This window comes from Rhyacophila brunnea, unplaced genomic scaffold, assembly GCF_057557595.1.
Source record: "Rhyacophila brunnea isolate RB1 unplaced genomic scaffold, BYU_Rbru_1.0 scaffold_9, whole genome shotgun sequence".
Lineage (NCBI taxonomy): Eukaryota > Metazoa > Arthropoda > Insecta > Trichoptera > Rhyacophilidae > Rhyacophila > Rhyacophila brunnea.
The window spans coordinates 42,316,099-42,334,294 of NW_028233361.1; the positions used below are offsets into that span (position 1 = coordinate 42,316,099).

The 18,196-nt window shown below is 34.5% G+C and overlaps 1 protein-coding gene across 1 annotated transcript; it reads left to right on the top strand.

Annotated features, from left to right (window-relative positions):
• Positions 1-1,836: 1,836 nt before the first annotated feature.
• Positions 1,837-17,009, top strand: Tcs3 (Probable tRNA N6-adenosine threonylcarbamoyltransferase Tcs3). The gene is made up of 6 exons (XM_085959501.1): positions 1,837-2,082; positions 8,676-8,897; positions 11,269-11,419; positions 14,207-14,313; positions 15,717-15,883; positions 16,544-17,009. The coding sequence occupies exons 1-6, from the start codon at positions 1,968-1,970 to the stop codon at positions 16,781-16,783; spliced, it is 1,002 nt and encodes a 333-aa protein (XP_085815627.1). The 5' UTR covers positions 1,837-1,967; the 3' UTR covers positions 16,784-17,009.
• Positions 17,010-18,196: the final 1,187 nt, after the last annotated feature.

The window sequence follows — 18,196 nt, forward strand, 5'->3', positions numbered from 1 at the left end:
TATGTCAGAGGATGTAATGACTGAAGTTTTTATTTGTTCTATTTCTGTGTTCAGTGCACTTTTACTTGTTGTTTGACTTCGGGATCCTTCAGTTGATTAATGTCAACACGTTGGGCTGCGCGTGGTTCCCTCAGTAATCTTTTAAATCTAATTTTTACTGTAGCTACAACAGGATTGTGGTCAAATGAGATGTCAGTACCTGGATAAGTTTTAGTAGATGTTACGCTATTTCTGTAACGATTGCGAATTAATATATAGTCTATTTTTGATTTCTTACAATGTTATTGCTATCATCGTGTGGGGATTTCCATGTATACAATCGCCTTGCTGGAAGTTTGAATAATGTGTTACAAACAACCATACTCTCTTCCTGGCAAAATTGTAGTAATCTTTTTCCTCGATCATTTCTTTGTCCTAGACCAAATTTTCCTACTAACTCTCCACTTTTACCTTTACCAATCTTTGCGTTGAAATCTCCTATAATCAAGGTAACTTCATTATCTTTCGTCGATTTTAGAATTTCATTTATCTGTTGATAGAATTCTTCTATAACATCGTTATCTTTGTCGGCAGTTGGAGCGTACACCTGTATTATATTAACATTACCCATCCATGATTTGAGTTGTAATAGCATTACTCTGTCAGAGTAGGGAACAAAACTATTGACCGATCTGTTAATTTTATCGGTCACTATGATACCCACTCCATTTTGATGGTGGTTATTATCATTTCCCGAGTAATACAAGTTGCCGTTGTCAGTTTTAAATGTGCCGTTTCCCTTCCACTTCACTTCGCTGATACCAAGGATGTCTAATTTTAACCGATTCATTTCCATTATAACGTTTTGCAATTTTCCACTTTTAAACATAGATCGCACATTCCAGGTCGCAATCTTGATAGTCGGCCCGGGGATTCTTAACACCCTCTGACCATTTAAGGCTTGCCGGGGACTGAGGGCCATGCAATTAGATTTTCCAGGCATGGTGATTACTAGGGATATAGTTAATGTGGTAGTTTCCCGTTGCTTTCCACATCGCAGTGTCAAAGCCATTAAAGCCGTTGCGACCATGCCTTCGGTTATCTAAATGTAAGCTGTACCGAAGTCCATCCTCTCCACCTTACATCAGTACTGATACTTGCTGCTGTCCAATAACAGGGATATTTATTGACTTCCCAGTCAAGATCCGCTGTGTTCTGCGATACCAGGGTCACCTCTAGGAGGATGTGGTGCTGGCACCACGCACATACGGTCTCGGTAAGGGAGAGGCTAATGATCTGTTTTAGATCTATATTACGCATCCACTTGCCTTGTAGGACAGCGAGGACCAGTGTCTGGTTTACTCAGAACAAAGACCTCTGCAGTCCAACTTAACCTTAATCTAGCGACACATAATAATATATACAATCAACGAACCGCATCATTGTTTCGTTTTTACTGTAAATAGGTAGGTACACTTAGATTAAGGAATAGTAAGTAGGTACCTACCATTTTATGATCTTTTCAATTTAAACCATCAATTTATTTTCAGAATCAAAATATAATGAAAATACAATCTTTTTTTGATAATGATATTCATATCATAATTTGTAGTAAAAAGGAACGCAATAAGATAAATTATTAGGTAGGTAGGTACCTACTATACTTCACATAGGTATTTAAATACTTAATTACCATTTTACTCTTATAGGGTTAACGATATATTATGAATTTTTTATCTATGTAATCTAGCCATTTTTCTAACCAATTTGTCCCAATTTATTTAAAATTAATTGTATATAGGTAAAATAGTTCTTGTTATTAGTGATAAAGATAATATACGCAAAAACAGTACCATCAGTTATCTATGGTCATCACTGCAACTGTCACTGTCAGATTTCCGTTTTTATAGGTTATCTTAATTCGCAATATTGAAATATATTTTTTTTGTTACTTACAAGGTTTTATAAAATATAAATACTTTTATAAAATGGTTATTGCCATTGGGTTTGAAGGTAGCGCAAATAAACTGGGAATCGGTATCATCCGAGATGGCGAAGTACTATCCAATTGCCGGTGCACGTACATAACTCCTCCGGGAGAAGGTTTGTTTTTATTTAGTCAATACATTTTACGTAGGTAAAATATTGATAATTGTGCCGCAGATGACTGCGTGACCTTTTATAACTTCTTTTTAGACCACCTAATCTAACCTAAAGGCGCCCGTAAACGAGCATCAAAAATTACAGATTGGCGATACTTACAATTGCCAAAAAAAATGGTGAAACTATTGCCCAGTTGCTGGGCAATGTGTGACCCGACATTAATGTCGGGCAAGTGAGGCTGATGTATTTCGTGCGTACACGTGACTTTAGATAAAGCAAAAACGGCCGACAATGAAGTTACTGCAGCATAACATACCGTCCTAAATAATCACATAAACATATCCAAAATAAAACAAGGATTTAGATCCGGCCCTACTTAAACAAACGTGAAATAATAAGTAATATAAACCAGGGTGCTTTTTACTGGTTCTCCGTCATCGTAATCTGTCAGTCGCCATTTTGAATTTTAGCTATCTTTTTGTCATCGAATTATGGTACGCGGTCCAAGCCATTATAGTATTTCGGCAAAAATTATAGGACGTGTAGAAAATGAAAGTTTTTTGTTTGTCACATACTTAAACATATTGGAGAATTTGAGAAATTCCGATGCCCTGCTTAATTATAACACCTCTTACGACCGAAAAATGCTAACACCGGCCGCCGTCATTAACTGTCACGTTAGTTTTTTAGAGTAGGTATACAACGCAAAACCACGTCCATAAGCTACGTCCCCATTTAGTCACTTCAACGCCGACTTCCTCTTCAACTTTTAAATTCTGGTTTTACACCGAGAAGTTTTGTGCATGCGCAGAGGAGATGAATCCGTTTTACTGTCTACATTCGTTCATCACAGCTTACACTTCGTTGAGTCATATATTATACATCGAAATAGATTCGCAGGTGATGAATAAAATTATTCACGGTAATACAGCGCCACCACGGAGCGTACGGGAAACGAGTGTAAAATGTTAAAAGAAAACAGTAAAATTTAGAATAACAAATACTTAATTATATTAATTATTTTTTTAAACTTATTATCACAATCATATTTGTAATAAATGAGCATACTTGAGTGTGTCCTAACGACAAACCAGTCATGGAACTAGTTTAGTGCCATCTATCGGTGCACTTTGTATTAAATTAATGATATTTATTCTTGTATGGATATTCACCCTCGAAATTAAAATATTCTATGCCAAAACGTCATGCGAATAATTCTGATTCTCAAAATAAATATTACAATTATACTAGGTATATTGTAATTACATCAATTTAAGTTGAAGAGATTTAAATTTAATGATATAATATATTTTCTGACTACTGTTCGGAATAATGAGGGCAACAGAATCGAATGAAAACGTCCTTTTTCAGAACTTGACACGGATGTCAAAGGCAAAATGGATGTCAGCCACTTGCTCAAACTATTAGGTCTTACCCTGACTCACACACAAATTGAAAAACAATATGTGTACTTGCCAGACCCAGGATTTGAACCTGGGACCCACGGCATAATAGTCTAACGCTTAAGCCGTGCGGCCACCGTGGGCGTTATACATAATACGACACATCAATACCTACTACAATACCTATGTCATTGAATAGGTAGGTACCTACAATAACTAGATAATAATATTATATTCGATACAACACAACAGTGACTCGTATGAGAACCACGAGGGTTCATTTTTGCTGTAGCCCCAGCTCAACTCATTGTTGTTTCCTTAGTCTTGTGGAGCTCTTTTGAAAAATACGAACTCAAGCTCTCAATTTTATTTTTAACCCCTATTATCGACATGCCATTTGACTCATGTCTCATATGCAAACCACGAGGGTTCATGCTTGTTGTCAGCCACAGCGCCACTCTTTGTTTCCTTTGTTTTATGGTACTCCTTGGAAAAGTAGAACCGTAAACATTTTATTTTTACCCCTAAAACTGACATTCCAAATTTTCCTGCCAATAACATGTAGGTAGGCATCATTGCGCTTCAGTTTGTTCGTATAGTCTTTATGGTTATATGCCATAATGCGCAATGTGCCCCTACTCTCAATAAAATCTATTGTAATCATTTCAGTCGACATTTTGCAAAAAATCGTAATATTCCAATACTAAAATGCATCGAATATGATCAAATAGACTCAAATAAATACATTTATTGACAACGCAACTGACAGCCAAATGCACGAACGACCCGAATCTTACCGAAAAAATACGAAGCTGCTGGGGTGTTGAATAGAAATCCAAGCCGGTCGGATCGCAGTGCGTTAGTACTTTCATCACAAAATGGCGGCCATTTTCGAACCGATTTCAAGGTCGACGACGCATGCCCTGAGTTCAATTCGTGAGACGTATGGAAAAGTCCCGAGTGTAGACCCGGCTATAGACTAATATCGCACACTGAGATCTTATATTATTTATAATACACCGTCCCTCGCTTCACACCCCACACCAAACCGGCGAATTCAATTAATAAAATTTTTCAAAATTGTGGTATTTTTGATGTACTATACTTTTTTAATAGTACGCGGACGAAAATGTAACTTTTCGAATAGTACGCGAACCAAAATGTACTATAATTATAGTTCGGTTGGCAACACTGCGCTCACTGACAGATGACAGCGGCCGGTGGCGGAGAACCAGTAAAAAGACCCTAAACCAGTAATTAGTTATTGATAATTATTTATTTATTTAAAAACTTTACAAGATGTAAAAAATTGACATTTAGTGGGTATTTATTTGTTAAATATAATTAGTGCGAAGAAAAAGAAAATTGATACAGTTATGAAGAAAGCAACACCGATTACTACAATACTGTTAATCGATTTTTGGCAGCTGGAGACTCATACAGGAGTTAAATGTATTTATTCGGGGTGTTCGACTCTTCAATTGCTCACATTGTTCCAGATCAAGACGTTTGTGCAGCGTTGACAGTTGGTCTTTTTATATTTGGATCATTATATATGTAGCTGCAGAATAATAGCGATCAGATATCTGTTGTTTAATGTATCAAATTACTAGTAATATATTCCCAGCGAATCAATTTCCAGCAAACAACTCTTAGCTAGATCAGCAAGTTGATTGGTAATATTAGATACGGTATATTATTACATCATAACACAGCACATTATATCATTACGGTGTATTAGCCGAATAATCATTTTTCATGTTATCATATTTTCTTACGGCTGTAATAATAAATAATATTTCATTTCGCTACTCTATAATTAGTCCAATATGCCAGAATTAAATGTTAATGTATTACTTTTTATTGTATAAATAACGAAGAATAATTTATCTAAATGTCACTCGAATCCAAGTACCTAGCTCGTAACTATCTCAGTAGATTATAGGTACTATCATTGTATAATATACTATTGTACCGATACGCTGCTAATAAATCTCACCCTGCTACATCGTAGACTTCATCATCATCATCCTCAACCCACACATTGAACACCACACTAGTGACCCAACATATATTTGGCTTCTACGTTTTATAGCTCGGGATGTAAATAAAACTCATTAATATACCCTGCCGCTTGTTCATTTATTCATTGTACGTAGTGTGAATTGACGATTAGTAATAACTAGGGCCCGGATTTGTATGCACCAAAAACATGAATATATGCATGCACATATGCGCTTAAAATCATTAAAATATGCACTAAAAACTAAAAAATATATATATACAATTTTATTTTCAAAATAGTTTTTTTTACAAGTACCTACCTACAATTGAATAAGAAATGCAATATAAACTAAATACAATTTAAAAAAAACAGAAACGACACACTTAACTAATTCTTAAATACTATTTATTGTTGTTTTTGTCCACAACAATAAGTTATAATATTTTTTTCAATGTGTTCTGGTGTAAAACTTTTCCGCATATCTGTCAGTATTTGTTTATATGCAGAAAATGACCTCTCAACATCCATAGAGGTGATTGGGCAAAATTTAAATAAAGGTGCGTGTGTTGACTTGACGTTTTCTGGTAAATCCAGGCCTCTTCCATTAATATAAGCATCAATTTTGTATAGCTTCTCTAAATCAGGGTTTTTCGATAAAATATTTACGAATATTTCGTTTATGTCTCCCATCTCACTTGGGATAGAAGACAATCGTCTTTTAACACCTTCCACCATTTCCAGTGACTCTGTTAAATGAAGTCCTCGTGTCTCCAGTTTTGTGATTGCTTCAGGTAAGAAAGAAGAAAGAAAAGTGAGTCTCAATCACAGCCAAGTTCCTTTCTACCGTCGGGCAATCTACTATGTTTTGGCATATTTCTATGGACACTGAATCTTTTTTGTGAGAAAAATGAGCTTCGTTCAGCCACATTTCCCACCTAGTCAGCACAGGTTCTGGGGGGAGTGGTAGATTAGGCTGATCTTCTCTCGAAGTGGTGCCTTAATAAACACTTTCTTAACACTTCCAATTCAACTTCCAACAAAAGCCCTAAAATATGCATTTATTAACGAAATATGCACTTATCTCCGAAATATGCTCTAACGTCTCAAATATGCATTTATATGCACAATAAAATTTTATTTTTGGATTCTGTGTGTTTCAAAATGGATTTCTGTGCAACTCTCATAGCTGTGCATACACCCTAACAAAACATGCACTAGCATATAAATCCGGGCCCTAGTAATAACACAATAATGACACCCACGGTGGCTGCGTGGCTTAAGCGCTGGACTATCAAGCCGTGGGTCTCAGGTTCGAATCCTGGGTCTGACAAAGACACATATTGTTTTTCAATTTGTGTGTGAGTCAGGGTATGGACCTAATAGGTTGAGCAAGTGGCTGACATCCATTTCTCGTAAAAAAAACAAAATCTGTTAATACAACCCTCTACTTTTTGGAGGCCCATATGATCCTATTAGGATCGGACATGGTCGGGGGGGGGGGGGAATATTAATAATAATATAAATAATGACACAGTGAAAAATCATAATAATGTATTGTCAAATCGGTTGTCACTACTATATTTTTATTGTTGCTATGGGTAAGGTTGGCCGACGGCAGGTTAAGCAGAGACGCACATATGGAACAGAGCGAGAAGGAAATAGATTTATCTAGGAATTATTGCCGTATTTTCGATTGTGTCCAATATTCGATATATCGACCAACCATGCTGCCGGCAATAGATGGAAAGTTTTCGCAACATAGACTACTGTTTTCGTGTTTTCGCCAACTATTAACGGCAACACAATTGCTGTAAAAAATTGCTCGTTTACGGGCCCCTTAATTTAACCTTGTGTGATAATGATGTATCGAAATGTATGAAAATATCAAACTTTAAATTAATAATTACTTATTGGATCGAAAAGCATCTCCACCGTCAGAAAAATGCATTCTCTTATGTATTCATATTTCTACCTAGATGTCTTCGAAGAAGATGTAAATAAGATGCTCTGCAGAGCTATTCTTAACTGTTAACACGGTAATATGGTTAGAATTTAAGTTGGTATGCCTGTCGTGTAAAATTCGTCTCTTATTTACGAAGGCCGGTCAAATTCGGGTGTTCTCGCGTATCTATGGTTTTTTCACCTGAACCCCAAAATTTTGTTCTGAAACGTCAAACACAAATTGAACATATCAACATAACCTACAATTTTATTAGTCATGTCATTGCAGTATGTTTTAAAAAAAATATGTTACTACTCGCCACTCGATATTTAACAGCTCGCGGGGAACTGTAAATTGGGGCAGCTGCCATGACCCATGACCTAGATTATTTTTCAAAATACTCGGATCTCAATTTTCAATATGTAATTAGCGTACTCTATCTCGCTCTAAAAGTTAACACAGCCAAGAGAGGGGGTGTTAAAAGATTGCACTTTTGACAGTTAACTTCTTGTGATAATTAATGCCTGATTACATCGTCACTGTTCTGGCAGAAGACACTAATTCGAAAAAATTACATATTGAGTTAGTTATACCAAAATGTTCCTTATTTCAAACTTTACCGTCTGGAAATCTTCTTAATAAATAAACAGTCTTTATTTTAAAGTCATCCTTTTCACGATTACTTAATAAACTCACATGATAGACCATTTCAAATATTTTAACAACTTCAAAGTCAAATTACTCAAAACTAGTATTCTCCAGTTAGTGTGTTCTGCCAGAACAGAGACGACATAAAGTATATATTTATCACACTTGAATGTTAAGTGATACGTTAGAATAGCCTTGCCTCTCTGGTGTACTACTACCAATTTATTAATGTTTCGCTCTATATTTGTCAGTGCATTCTTAAATCACCACAATTAAATGTTTGATGATGGTTTATTTTTATTATTTAGTTTAGATTGGCTATTACGCAGAGTTTATATGAATTTTAAAAACTAACCAACACTATCTGCAATTTGTAATCTTAGTTCAATGAAAACAAATACGTATGACGGACAGTTTAGTGTGCACTATTTATGTTGGATCTTAACAGCCTACCTCTATCCTTTGCCACTGCAATGACCATGTATAAATAAAGCGCATTGGCAGGTACAATGTTCGTTAACTGTCCACGCCACTCGTATCATGTACAACTACAATCTATAATACTTTGATTTATTTTGATGAGCCTTTTTTTTAGGCTTTCTCCCTCGTGAAACTGCTGAACACCACCGACAAAATGCATTGAAGATATTAAAAGATGCCCTGGACCAATCAGGCTTGAAGCCGAGCGACATTGATGTGGTATGCTACACCAAAGGACCAGGAATGGGTGCTCCACTAGTATCGGTAGCCATCGTAGCGAGAACCGTTGCGCAGCTGTGGAATAAACCAATTCTCGGTGTGAATCATTGCATCGGCCGTATCCTTTTATACTAGTGTCATTTATATACAGGTAACCGTCGTTTATTGCGACCTCGGCGCGTGCGAGTTCATTATATCGCCATTGATTTTTAATAATATTTTTTTGTCCCGTACTTGTTTTGACATGTGCCATGTCCATGGCCCGCACAAGGGGGTAGGCTGACTGATTTACTTCTACTGATTCTACTGACTGGTAGATCATTCAGCCAAGTTAGATAAACACACATCACAAAATTGCACTAATAGAAAAAAAAATGTAAAAGCTATTTTACTTGAAGCATAATAATAATTAAATTTATGTGGTTGTGCGATGCAATTTTTGATTATTGTTTGTCAATATTCGATAACTCCATAATTCAAGTGGGTGTATTAAAAAATCGATAAAAAATACCCTAAATTTTACCTCAAACACTATTTAGAATACACCACTGTAGATCATAGACATCAAAAAGTGACCATAGAGAAAAATATTCTTCTGTTTTTATATAAGGCAGTGGTTCCCAAAGTTGACTGGGCCCCGACCCATCTAACAAAAATTTCCAATCTTGGGACCCACCTCTTAGCTGTTTAGAGAAAAGAGGGTATAAATATTGGTAATGCTCAGATTCCCTAGTGGCGAGTCGTGGAACTACTTAATGCCGTCTTATTTGTTCTAATTGAAATAAAAAAAATATTTTTTATAAGTGTTACCAATATGAATGAAAGACTGTTGAAATAAGAAACACAACTTAAATTTAAAAAAAATATTGTTTAAATACCTACACCTGCAAGGTTTTTTTTACAAAGTTATTTCAATGGGAAGGATGTATTTGTTTCTTATTTTTCTTCATTACAGTTTTAGCATCAACTTCAACTTTAGTTACTCTTAATCGCAGTGAGTTTGATATATATCCAATTTATTTCGGTATTTAGTTTTAATGTTAACCATAGCCGAAAATCCGACCTCACATAGATATGAGGCAGTAAAGAGGAGGAGGACTTTCATAGCTTCATCGAACAGGCAAGGATAATTATCAGCAACTGAGAGCCAGAATTTCGTTAACTGTTTACGATTGAAACTATTTTTCAGTGACTTATCTTCTGATAAATCAATGAGTTCTTCACTTGCTCTTGTTGACATACTAGTTGGTAAGTCGTCTTGAAATGGGTTACAAATCCAACGCAACGAATCAAGCCATCTGTAGTGCATTGGCAATTCAAATTATTATTATTTTATCACAATATTTTCCGTAACTTAAGTATATTTAAATTTTTAAGAATTATAAATAGCTGAATAAAATATCAAATTTATCACTTTCTAATTTTTTTAAATTCATACATACAGTGGCGAAGGCCCACTCAATATTCGCTTGCGACCCACTGGTGGGTCGCGACTTATAGTTTGGGAAACCATGATATAAGGAATACCTGTTTCAAATAGACGAGCATGTCTAAACACTGTTATTCGAATGGAGCATAATGGAACACAACTGCATCCAAATTTACAAATTCACAGGCAACTGCATGAACGATCGACTAGTTTTATTATGGTAATAAAGGGTTCCGGTGTAAGATGAGACCGTCATAAACGGTTCGTTTTGGCCTATAATTCATAATTTCAATATTTTTATATCTATTTTAAAAAACATCGATTTTCATAAAAAATATAAATGTGTATAACTTGAAATCCTTTTTATTTATATAAAATCTTATTTAGGTATGGTCCCAATATTTAAGCTTGATTTGATATAAATAAAAAGGATAATTAGTTATACACGTACATTAGTTATATCAAGTTATACACATTTATATTTTTTATAAAAATTGATCTTTTTTCAAATAGATATAAAAAATATTAAAACTATGAATTAATCAAAAATCTAAACGCTGAAAATTTGAAAACTTAATAAACTAAATTTTTAAATTAAATCTTAACCATAAAAATAATGTAATAATAACGTAACCTATGTACCAAATATGTGACAAATTCACATTTTTTTACAATTCTAAGTTTATCTTTGACCTAAAAAAAAATATCTTTTTAATGTTTTCAGATACATATTTATTAATTAATTCAGTTGAAATTGTAAATTATCAAAAAAAAATCTCAAATTGCAAGCTTCGTATTTTTCCGCTAGGTTCTCTGTTGGCATTATATGATTCCCCTTAATGGTTAATATATTGTACTATTAATTCAAATAAATCACAATTATATAACACTAATTATTTCAGTCTTATGACATATTCACTGGACCAGTTTCATCCGCCTCAGGGGGACATTTTCAACTAACAATGGCGTCAACTCAAGCATCCACTGGTTTATACTGCAAAGGTTTTTTCAGTGTATTTCAGATTGTGGAAACTTTATCTTCCTTACCGTAAATACACAGATATAGAAATGGGTCGCCTGATAACAAAAGCAGAGAATCCAACAGTTCTGTATGTGAGCGGGGGCAACACGCAAGTCATCGCCTACTCCAGAAAGAGGTATAGGATATTTGGCGAGACGATTGACATTGCCGTTGGAAATTGCCTAGACAGGTAAGCCATAGATATCTATATAATTTGAAATAATGGCTGATGAGCGTAAATGTTTGAAAAATATAGATCAATATAGAACCATTTTGTTCTCTTGCATCCTTCATCAAATCGTCGGTGTTTTGTAAAAAGGGCGAATCAACCATTTAGGCGAAATCGAGATTTTAATGAAAATACAATATGTACCCCACTAGCTTTGTTGTGTAAAAACGGCGAATTTTTATCTCCACAGGAACGTACTTAAAAACGATAATCAACTAAAATTAAATTAATTAAAATTACGAAATAAAAAATAAATGTGACATATTAGGCCTTTTAAAATATTATATAATAATACCTATTATAATGACAATATTCTTTCTAAGCTTTATTATAAACTTGTTAGATATTTATAATCATCTACAGGTAAAAAACAAATAAATGTCAAAAGTTAAAAATCCTCCTCCTGTAAAGTAGCATTTTGGTTAATTCGCCCTTTTTACAAAACACCGACGAAATGTAGTGCTGTCAAGTCGTTATAATTATGTATTCTATTTTTCCGCCTTTTCTTAATTTAATTTATAATTTAATTGTTTAGCCTGTCTTAATTTTGTATCTCATTTTCATTATACACAATAGTTTCATAGAAAGTTTATTGACACCCTGTAGCAGTGACGAAGGGTGGAAGTAGGCTGTTAAAATCCGACATAAATAGTGCACATTAAACTTTGTCAGTCATGCGTATTTGTTTTTATTGAACCAAGACTACAATATTTACAGATGGAGTTGGTTAATTTAAAAAAAATCAGTTAAACCCTGCCTAAACCAAACCATAATAGTTTTGGTATGCTTTGGGCGATCTGACAAAATTGTACACACTTTTTAATGCATACTTATTTGTTTTCGTTGGATTAAGAATACATATTACGTTTTATGTTATTGGTCAGTTTCTTAAAATTCTTAAATCAAGCCACATACAAATATTATTATACCTATAAAATATCCATTAAAAAATTTCAATTATATATGATTTGATGTCATAATTATAGATATTTTATAGATAGATGAGTATTTTTTGACTATTGTCTATTATGGCTTGGGTTTCGCAGGGTTTAATTGAATTTAAAAAACTAACCAACACCATCTGTAAATTGTAGTCTTAGTAAAATGAATACAATTACGTATAACTGACAAAGTTTAGTATGCACTATTTATATCGGATCTTAACAGCCTACCTCCACTCTTCGCTACTGCCCTGTAATGTTAAGTGTCTAAGTACGTAGTTGATGTTTTCGCCGACAACATTGAAAAAGTATCCACGCATATGGTTGAAATTGCATGTAAAAATCCAAGCTTTGTGAAGTCAGTAGGTACCTACCAGCGCCAGTGGCTCAGCATTTCATTACAATAAACAACTTCGGTACAGTTCGGTTATGAGGAATACAGCGGCAAACACATTTTGAAAATAGCCGATATACTGGATTATTTGTTAGGTTAACCTAACCTAACCTAACCCAACCCAACCTAACCTAACCTAACCTAAAGTAACCCAAACTAACAAATAATCCAGTATATCGGGTATTTTCAAAATGTGTTTTCCGCTGTATTCCTCATAACCGAACTGTACCACAACTGCTTTTGTAGTTTATGAATACCATGCTTGTTTCAGGGATTTTTACAATGGTTTTCAGATTTTTTTTGTTATATGCTTAAATAGAATGTGGCGCGAAAAATTTTATATAACAATATAACGAGTAATGCTTATAACGAGCAAATTCAGTCGGTCCCATCTTCCTCGTAATAACCAAGTTCGACTGTACTTATTTAAAATTCTCGATTAAGTTAAAAATAACAACCTCACAATAATTTTCAGTATTCATGTCATTTGAAATTATTGTGTGTAAAATAATATTGATAAGAACTGTTTGAAGAAGTGCCGGAGCATGCTCCACTCTCACTACAGCACTGGCACCCTGCAATTTACTTTTAATAAATAAGAGCGGAATGCACAATCTAAGATTTCGATCCTAAGGATAAGATGCCGAAAACCATGACTTAACTATAGACAATCCTGAGTATAGAGTTAAGGAATCCTTAACCATTGACTACTTTTGTTATGAACACGCCCCCGTCTGTATTACCATTTACCACTGACAGCTGCTGTCAAAATAAATTTGCATGTCTATAAAACAGTCCATACACTAAAATGCATTTAACAATGTATCTCAATATGAATATTTATAGTGTTAATTCGTTTGGCATGTACTTGGAGAATATTATTTTACTTTTATACGCCAGCCCACAGAAATACAAAATGCCAGGTGAAGAATGACACTTGACGCTAGTGTTACCATGTTAAAAAAATATCTTGCGGTGCCTGTGGAATCACGTATAATGACTTATAACGGAAACATAAGAGTATTATAATTAAATATTAATATGTATTTATAGTTATTGCATTTATAAAATGCAGTTGTCATATTTTTGTCATCGTTTAACAATTATAAAATAATTTACCTAAACTATAGGAAAGAGAATTTTTAAATATGGTATTATTTTCAATAGAAATGATCTTAACTAAGGACAATGTTTCTGCATAGTGTTTTATGCTAAGGAAATTTTAGTTATGACAAATGTTTCTGCATTCCGCTCTAAGACTATGTCATTTGAAACATAAACGAGTTCTCCTGTTCTGGCCTCATGTGACGGCACAGTAGGGCAAGGGTAGGGTGCAAGACAAAATAATAAATATATTTCTGTAAAATCACAGATACTAATTTTGTTCTAATATGACTTGATCGGTTTATTTAGGTTTGCAAGAGTGCTTAAGCTGTCAAATGCCCCAAGCCCGGGATACAACATAGAACAGGCTGCAAAGAAAGGAAAGAAATATGTGCCCCTGCCATATGTTGTTAAAGGTATGTTAATTATTTATGAACCATAATTAGTATATTATTTAGTCCAGTATGGTCCATCTTAGATGGAAATAGGGCTGTCAAAAATGTATTGACACTCCTTGACAGATATTTCAATGTGTTTCTTTCCATGCCCGTACCTATGGCAAGGGGTGGAGGTAAGCTATTAAGATTCAACATAAATAGTGCACACTAAACGTTGTCAGTCATACTTATTTTTATTAGCTCGTATTCTTGTTTGTCCGGTGGTTGTTTGTCCAGTGCAAATCTTGCAATCGATTTTTAACTAACTTCCCGACTAGCTAGACATTTGAAACTTTTAGAATATATCAGAACACGGTGCCAATGCATTCTTTTAATACTTTTACCCATCTCTAAGCAGAATTGAATTAATTTTCAGTGAATTCTGTTTTTGTATGGAAAGTTATTTCAGAAAAATCCGTAAAAAGTAAAAGACTATTATTGGTTGCTAAGGGGGTGGTCCTAGCAACTAAATTATTAATATATACATGCGTTACTATGGAAATCAAAATGAAATTTCAGTATTCTATATTTGTTTGATTGTTTTTTATTTACTTCATATCATGTACAAGTTTGAGCATATTGAGCATAATAATTCAACGGAAAATTTAAAAACGTTGTATATAAAAAGTTCTTTTTATCTTGTAATTATTTTCATTGAACTAAGAATACAATTTGCAGATAGTGCATTGAATCTGAAAACTAACAAAACACTATCTACCTACACATTGTAGTCTTAGTTCAATGAAAACATATCCGTTTGACTGACAAAGTTTAGTGTGCACAATATATGTCGGATCTTAACAGCCTACCTCCACCTGTCACTGCCCGATACCAATATTTTTACAGAAATAAATCCCTTGTGGACAAACATCATTTGGTATCGATAATTTTTCCTTCGATATGAAATGGTGATTTGATCCTCCTTCTTTTACAATGTATTTTCAATACAGTAAAACCTCATTAATACGAACACGGTTAATTCGAAATTAATAAAATTTATTTGTGGCGAGGTGGCTCTCGACTTTCGAACGTTCTACTTTCGTACAATTCGCCGTTTCGTACATCTCTTAAAATTTAGATTTTTGTTGATAATGCAAAAACTGTGCACTTTTATGCAGTCGCTCCTCTCTCCTCCGCTCTCTGTCACCTTCACCCTCAAATACATAAAAGGGTATTATTCAACTATCTCTTGACTATCTATATCGCGTTTATTGTCTTAAGTTGCTTTTCTCTGACAGCTTTAAATCATGCCTGTTTGGTTCAGACCCCTCCTACTCTCCCTTGTTTTCTGGTTAAACTATCAAACCTCACTTATTATCCTATACATTTAGAGTACAGTTGTATATTGTAATTAATTTTCAGTATATCTACTTTGAAAACAGGTATGGATGTAAGCTTCTCCGGGATACTATCATTTATCGAAGAGAAAGCATCACAAATCGGCAAGGAATGGTCTGCTGAAGACCTGTGCTTTTCCTTGCAGGAAACTGTCTTCGCAATGCTCGTTGAGACTACAGAAAGAGCGATGGCACATTGCGGATCACATGAAGTAAGAGTGATAATATTTTAATTTTGCACATACAAATCGCCACCTCAATACTACAACTAGATAACTTGATTTTCACTATTTTTGAGATACCTATTGAATATGATTCTACATTTCCTTCTTTACAAAATAATGAAACTAGGTAAGTCAGAAGTTAACGGGAACTGTATTAATTTTGTGTTTGAAAATGTTAGATAACTTTAAAACCATAAATGCATTGAATAAATAAAATAATATTTATCTACAATATTTTTTCATACAATTGAACTTTAACTCAATTAGTGCGAACACCGCAACTGGCGCGTTTGGAGTACTTGGCCATTATATATAATTAACGTGTTATTTAAATGTGGTAATTAAAAGGTCAGCAGTGATTGTGTTATTAATTGTTCCCAATTAGACAAGCATAATTTTCCATTTTTATTTTAAATAATAATTATAGCCTAGATTTACGTTAATCAAGTAAGTTCCCAACAATGACCAAATCAGAGTTATCTAGTTGTAGTATTAAGGTGACGAAATGTGTTTGTTCAATAGAATTTCAACTCATTGTTGTGAGTGTGCATGTTGCGTATAACAATAACATAATATATACAAAGTGTTTTTTACTACTGTTTCATTGGAAACAGAAAGGCATTATTAAATATTATCTTTTATTCACAGGTTTTAATAGTAGGCGGAGTGGGGTGCAACGAAAGGCTTCAAGAAATGATGGGGGTCATGTGCAAAGAAAGAAACGCCACAATATTCGCAACTGACGAGAGGTTCTGCATTGACAATGGGTTGATGATAGCCCATGCGGGCGCCCGAGCCTTTGAAAGTGGCGGCACAATGAAATGGAAGGATTCCAGCTGTACGCAAAGATATAGAACCGATGAAGTAGAGGTCACGTGGAGAGATTGAAGATTTATTGATCCACTGCCATTACAGCATTCTGTCAACATCTGCCGCTTCACAAACAGTAAAACTTCGATTTACAGACTAATTCGAACAAGGGGGTGTCCATTAAAGCCGAAAATCCGTTATATAATAAAGTAGGTTCTCCGAATGTGTATGTTTAAAAATCAACAGTTATTTTATATTTTTAATTAAGTACATGTTTTTAACTAAACAAATAAACAATGTTTTTAAAAACAAAACAATGTTTAAATTTTATAAAACATTATTTACATGCCAGAACGTTGACCAGTATGTGTTGAAACTGCTGCAGAGTCACACCACCCAATAACAGAGATTATTACGACACGCAATGATATTGTGGCTACAGGAATAATATGTCTATGAATATTGAGCTCGTGAAGTTCGGTGGATGCATGTGGCAGTGAAGAACTAGGGACCGAGAAGATTTGGGGGAGGCTTCATCCAGCAGTAGATCGACCTCGGCTGATGTTGATATAGATATTATGTCAATATGAAACGCTTATCTCAGGGGGAATATGGTATTTTGGTAGATACGGACTTCATGCTTCCATGCAACGCAACAGATGGTTGAAAAGTGTGAATATGTAAATTCATACTCGAGATACTTGTAAATACGAAATTATATCGATTAGTTTTTAAATATTACAAAAAATTTATAAAACTAAATTTATATAATCACGCAGATGGAAGGAGCTATTCTTCATCCTCTCTAATCGTCAAGCGACCTAATATCATGACATTCTCTAGATTGTCATCATTCCTAGGTGTTGTATGACCAAAAAATTCCAACAAAGGCTAACCTAGCAAAGTTTGTCTCGAATATGGAGTTCGCAAATTATGGAATCAGTATGTTTTGCCATCTGCGACATGCTCAGAATCCATCCAGCATCCTCTATCTTCTCTTATCCTAGGCCTGTGTCCTCTTAAGTGTCTGCGCCGGCCGCTCTAGCATCTTTGTTGACACCGTCCAACCACCGGAGTCTGGGACCTTCGACCGTCCGGTGTGGTATCCAGGACTTCCCTTGGCAGTTTAGCACTGTCCATTCTTGCTATATGGCCCGCTCATTGAAGTCTACCAAGTTTATTGAATGTGGAGTTACATTCTTCTTGGAAGAGGTTATAGACCTCTAGGTTATGCCAAATAGGCCGTTCTTATCTTTCTAGTATGGGGCCATATCGAGGGTATACTGACAGAAAGCATTAACTCATTAAAACAAGTTCTGAGATAATCGCAAAAAGAATTTTAATTTTTTTTTCAAAGCGTTCTCCCACGTAGATTTTTTTATGATTTAAAAACATTTTTTCTACATTATAAAGACTAACCTTTATGGCAAACACAATATACGACATGTGACAAGTCCTGTATTTTGTATACGCAGAACGCATTAGGTCATT

Excerpts from the sequence above, each read along its gene's own strand:
- Tcs3 (XM_085959501.1), top strand. The coding sequence starts at position 1,968 with ATGGTTATTGCCATTGGGTTTGAAGGTAGCGCAAATAAACTGGGAATC. Across the intron at positions 11,420-14,206 it reads GTTGGAAATTGCCTAGACAG|GTTTGCAAGAGTGCTTAAGC; the intron begins GTAAGCCATAGA and ends CGGTTTATTTAG. Across the intron at positions 15,884-16,543 it reads CACATTGCGGATCACATGAA|GTTTTAATAGTAGGCGGAGT; the intron begins GTAAGAGTGATA and ends TTTTATTCACAG.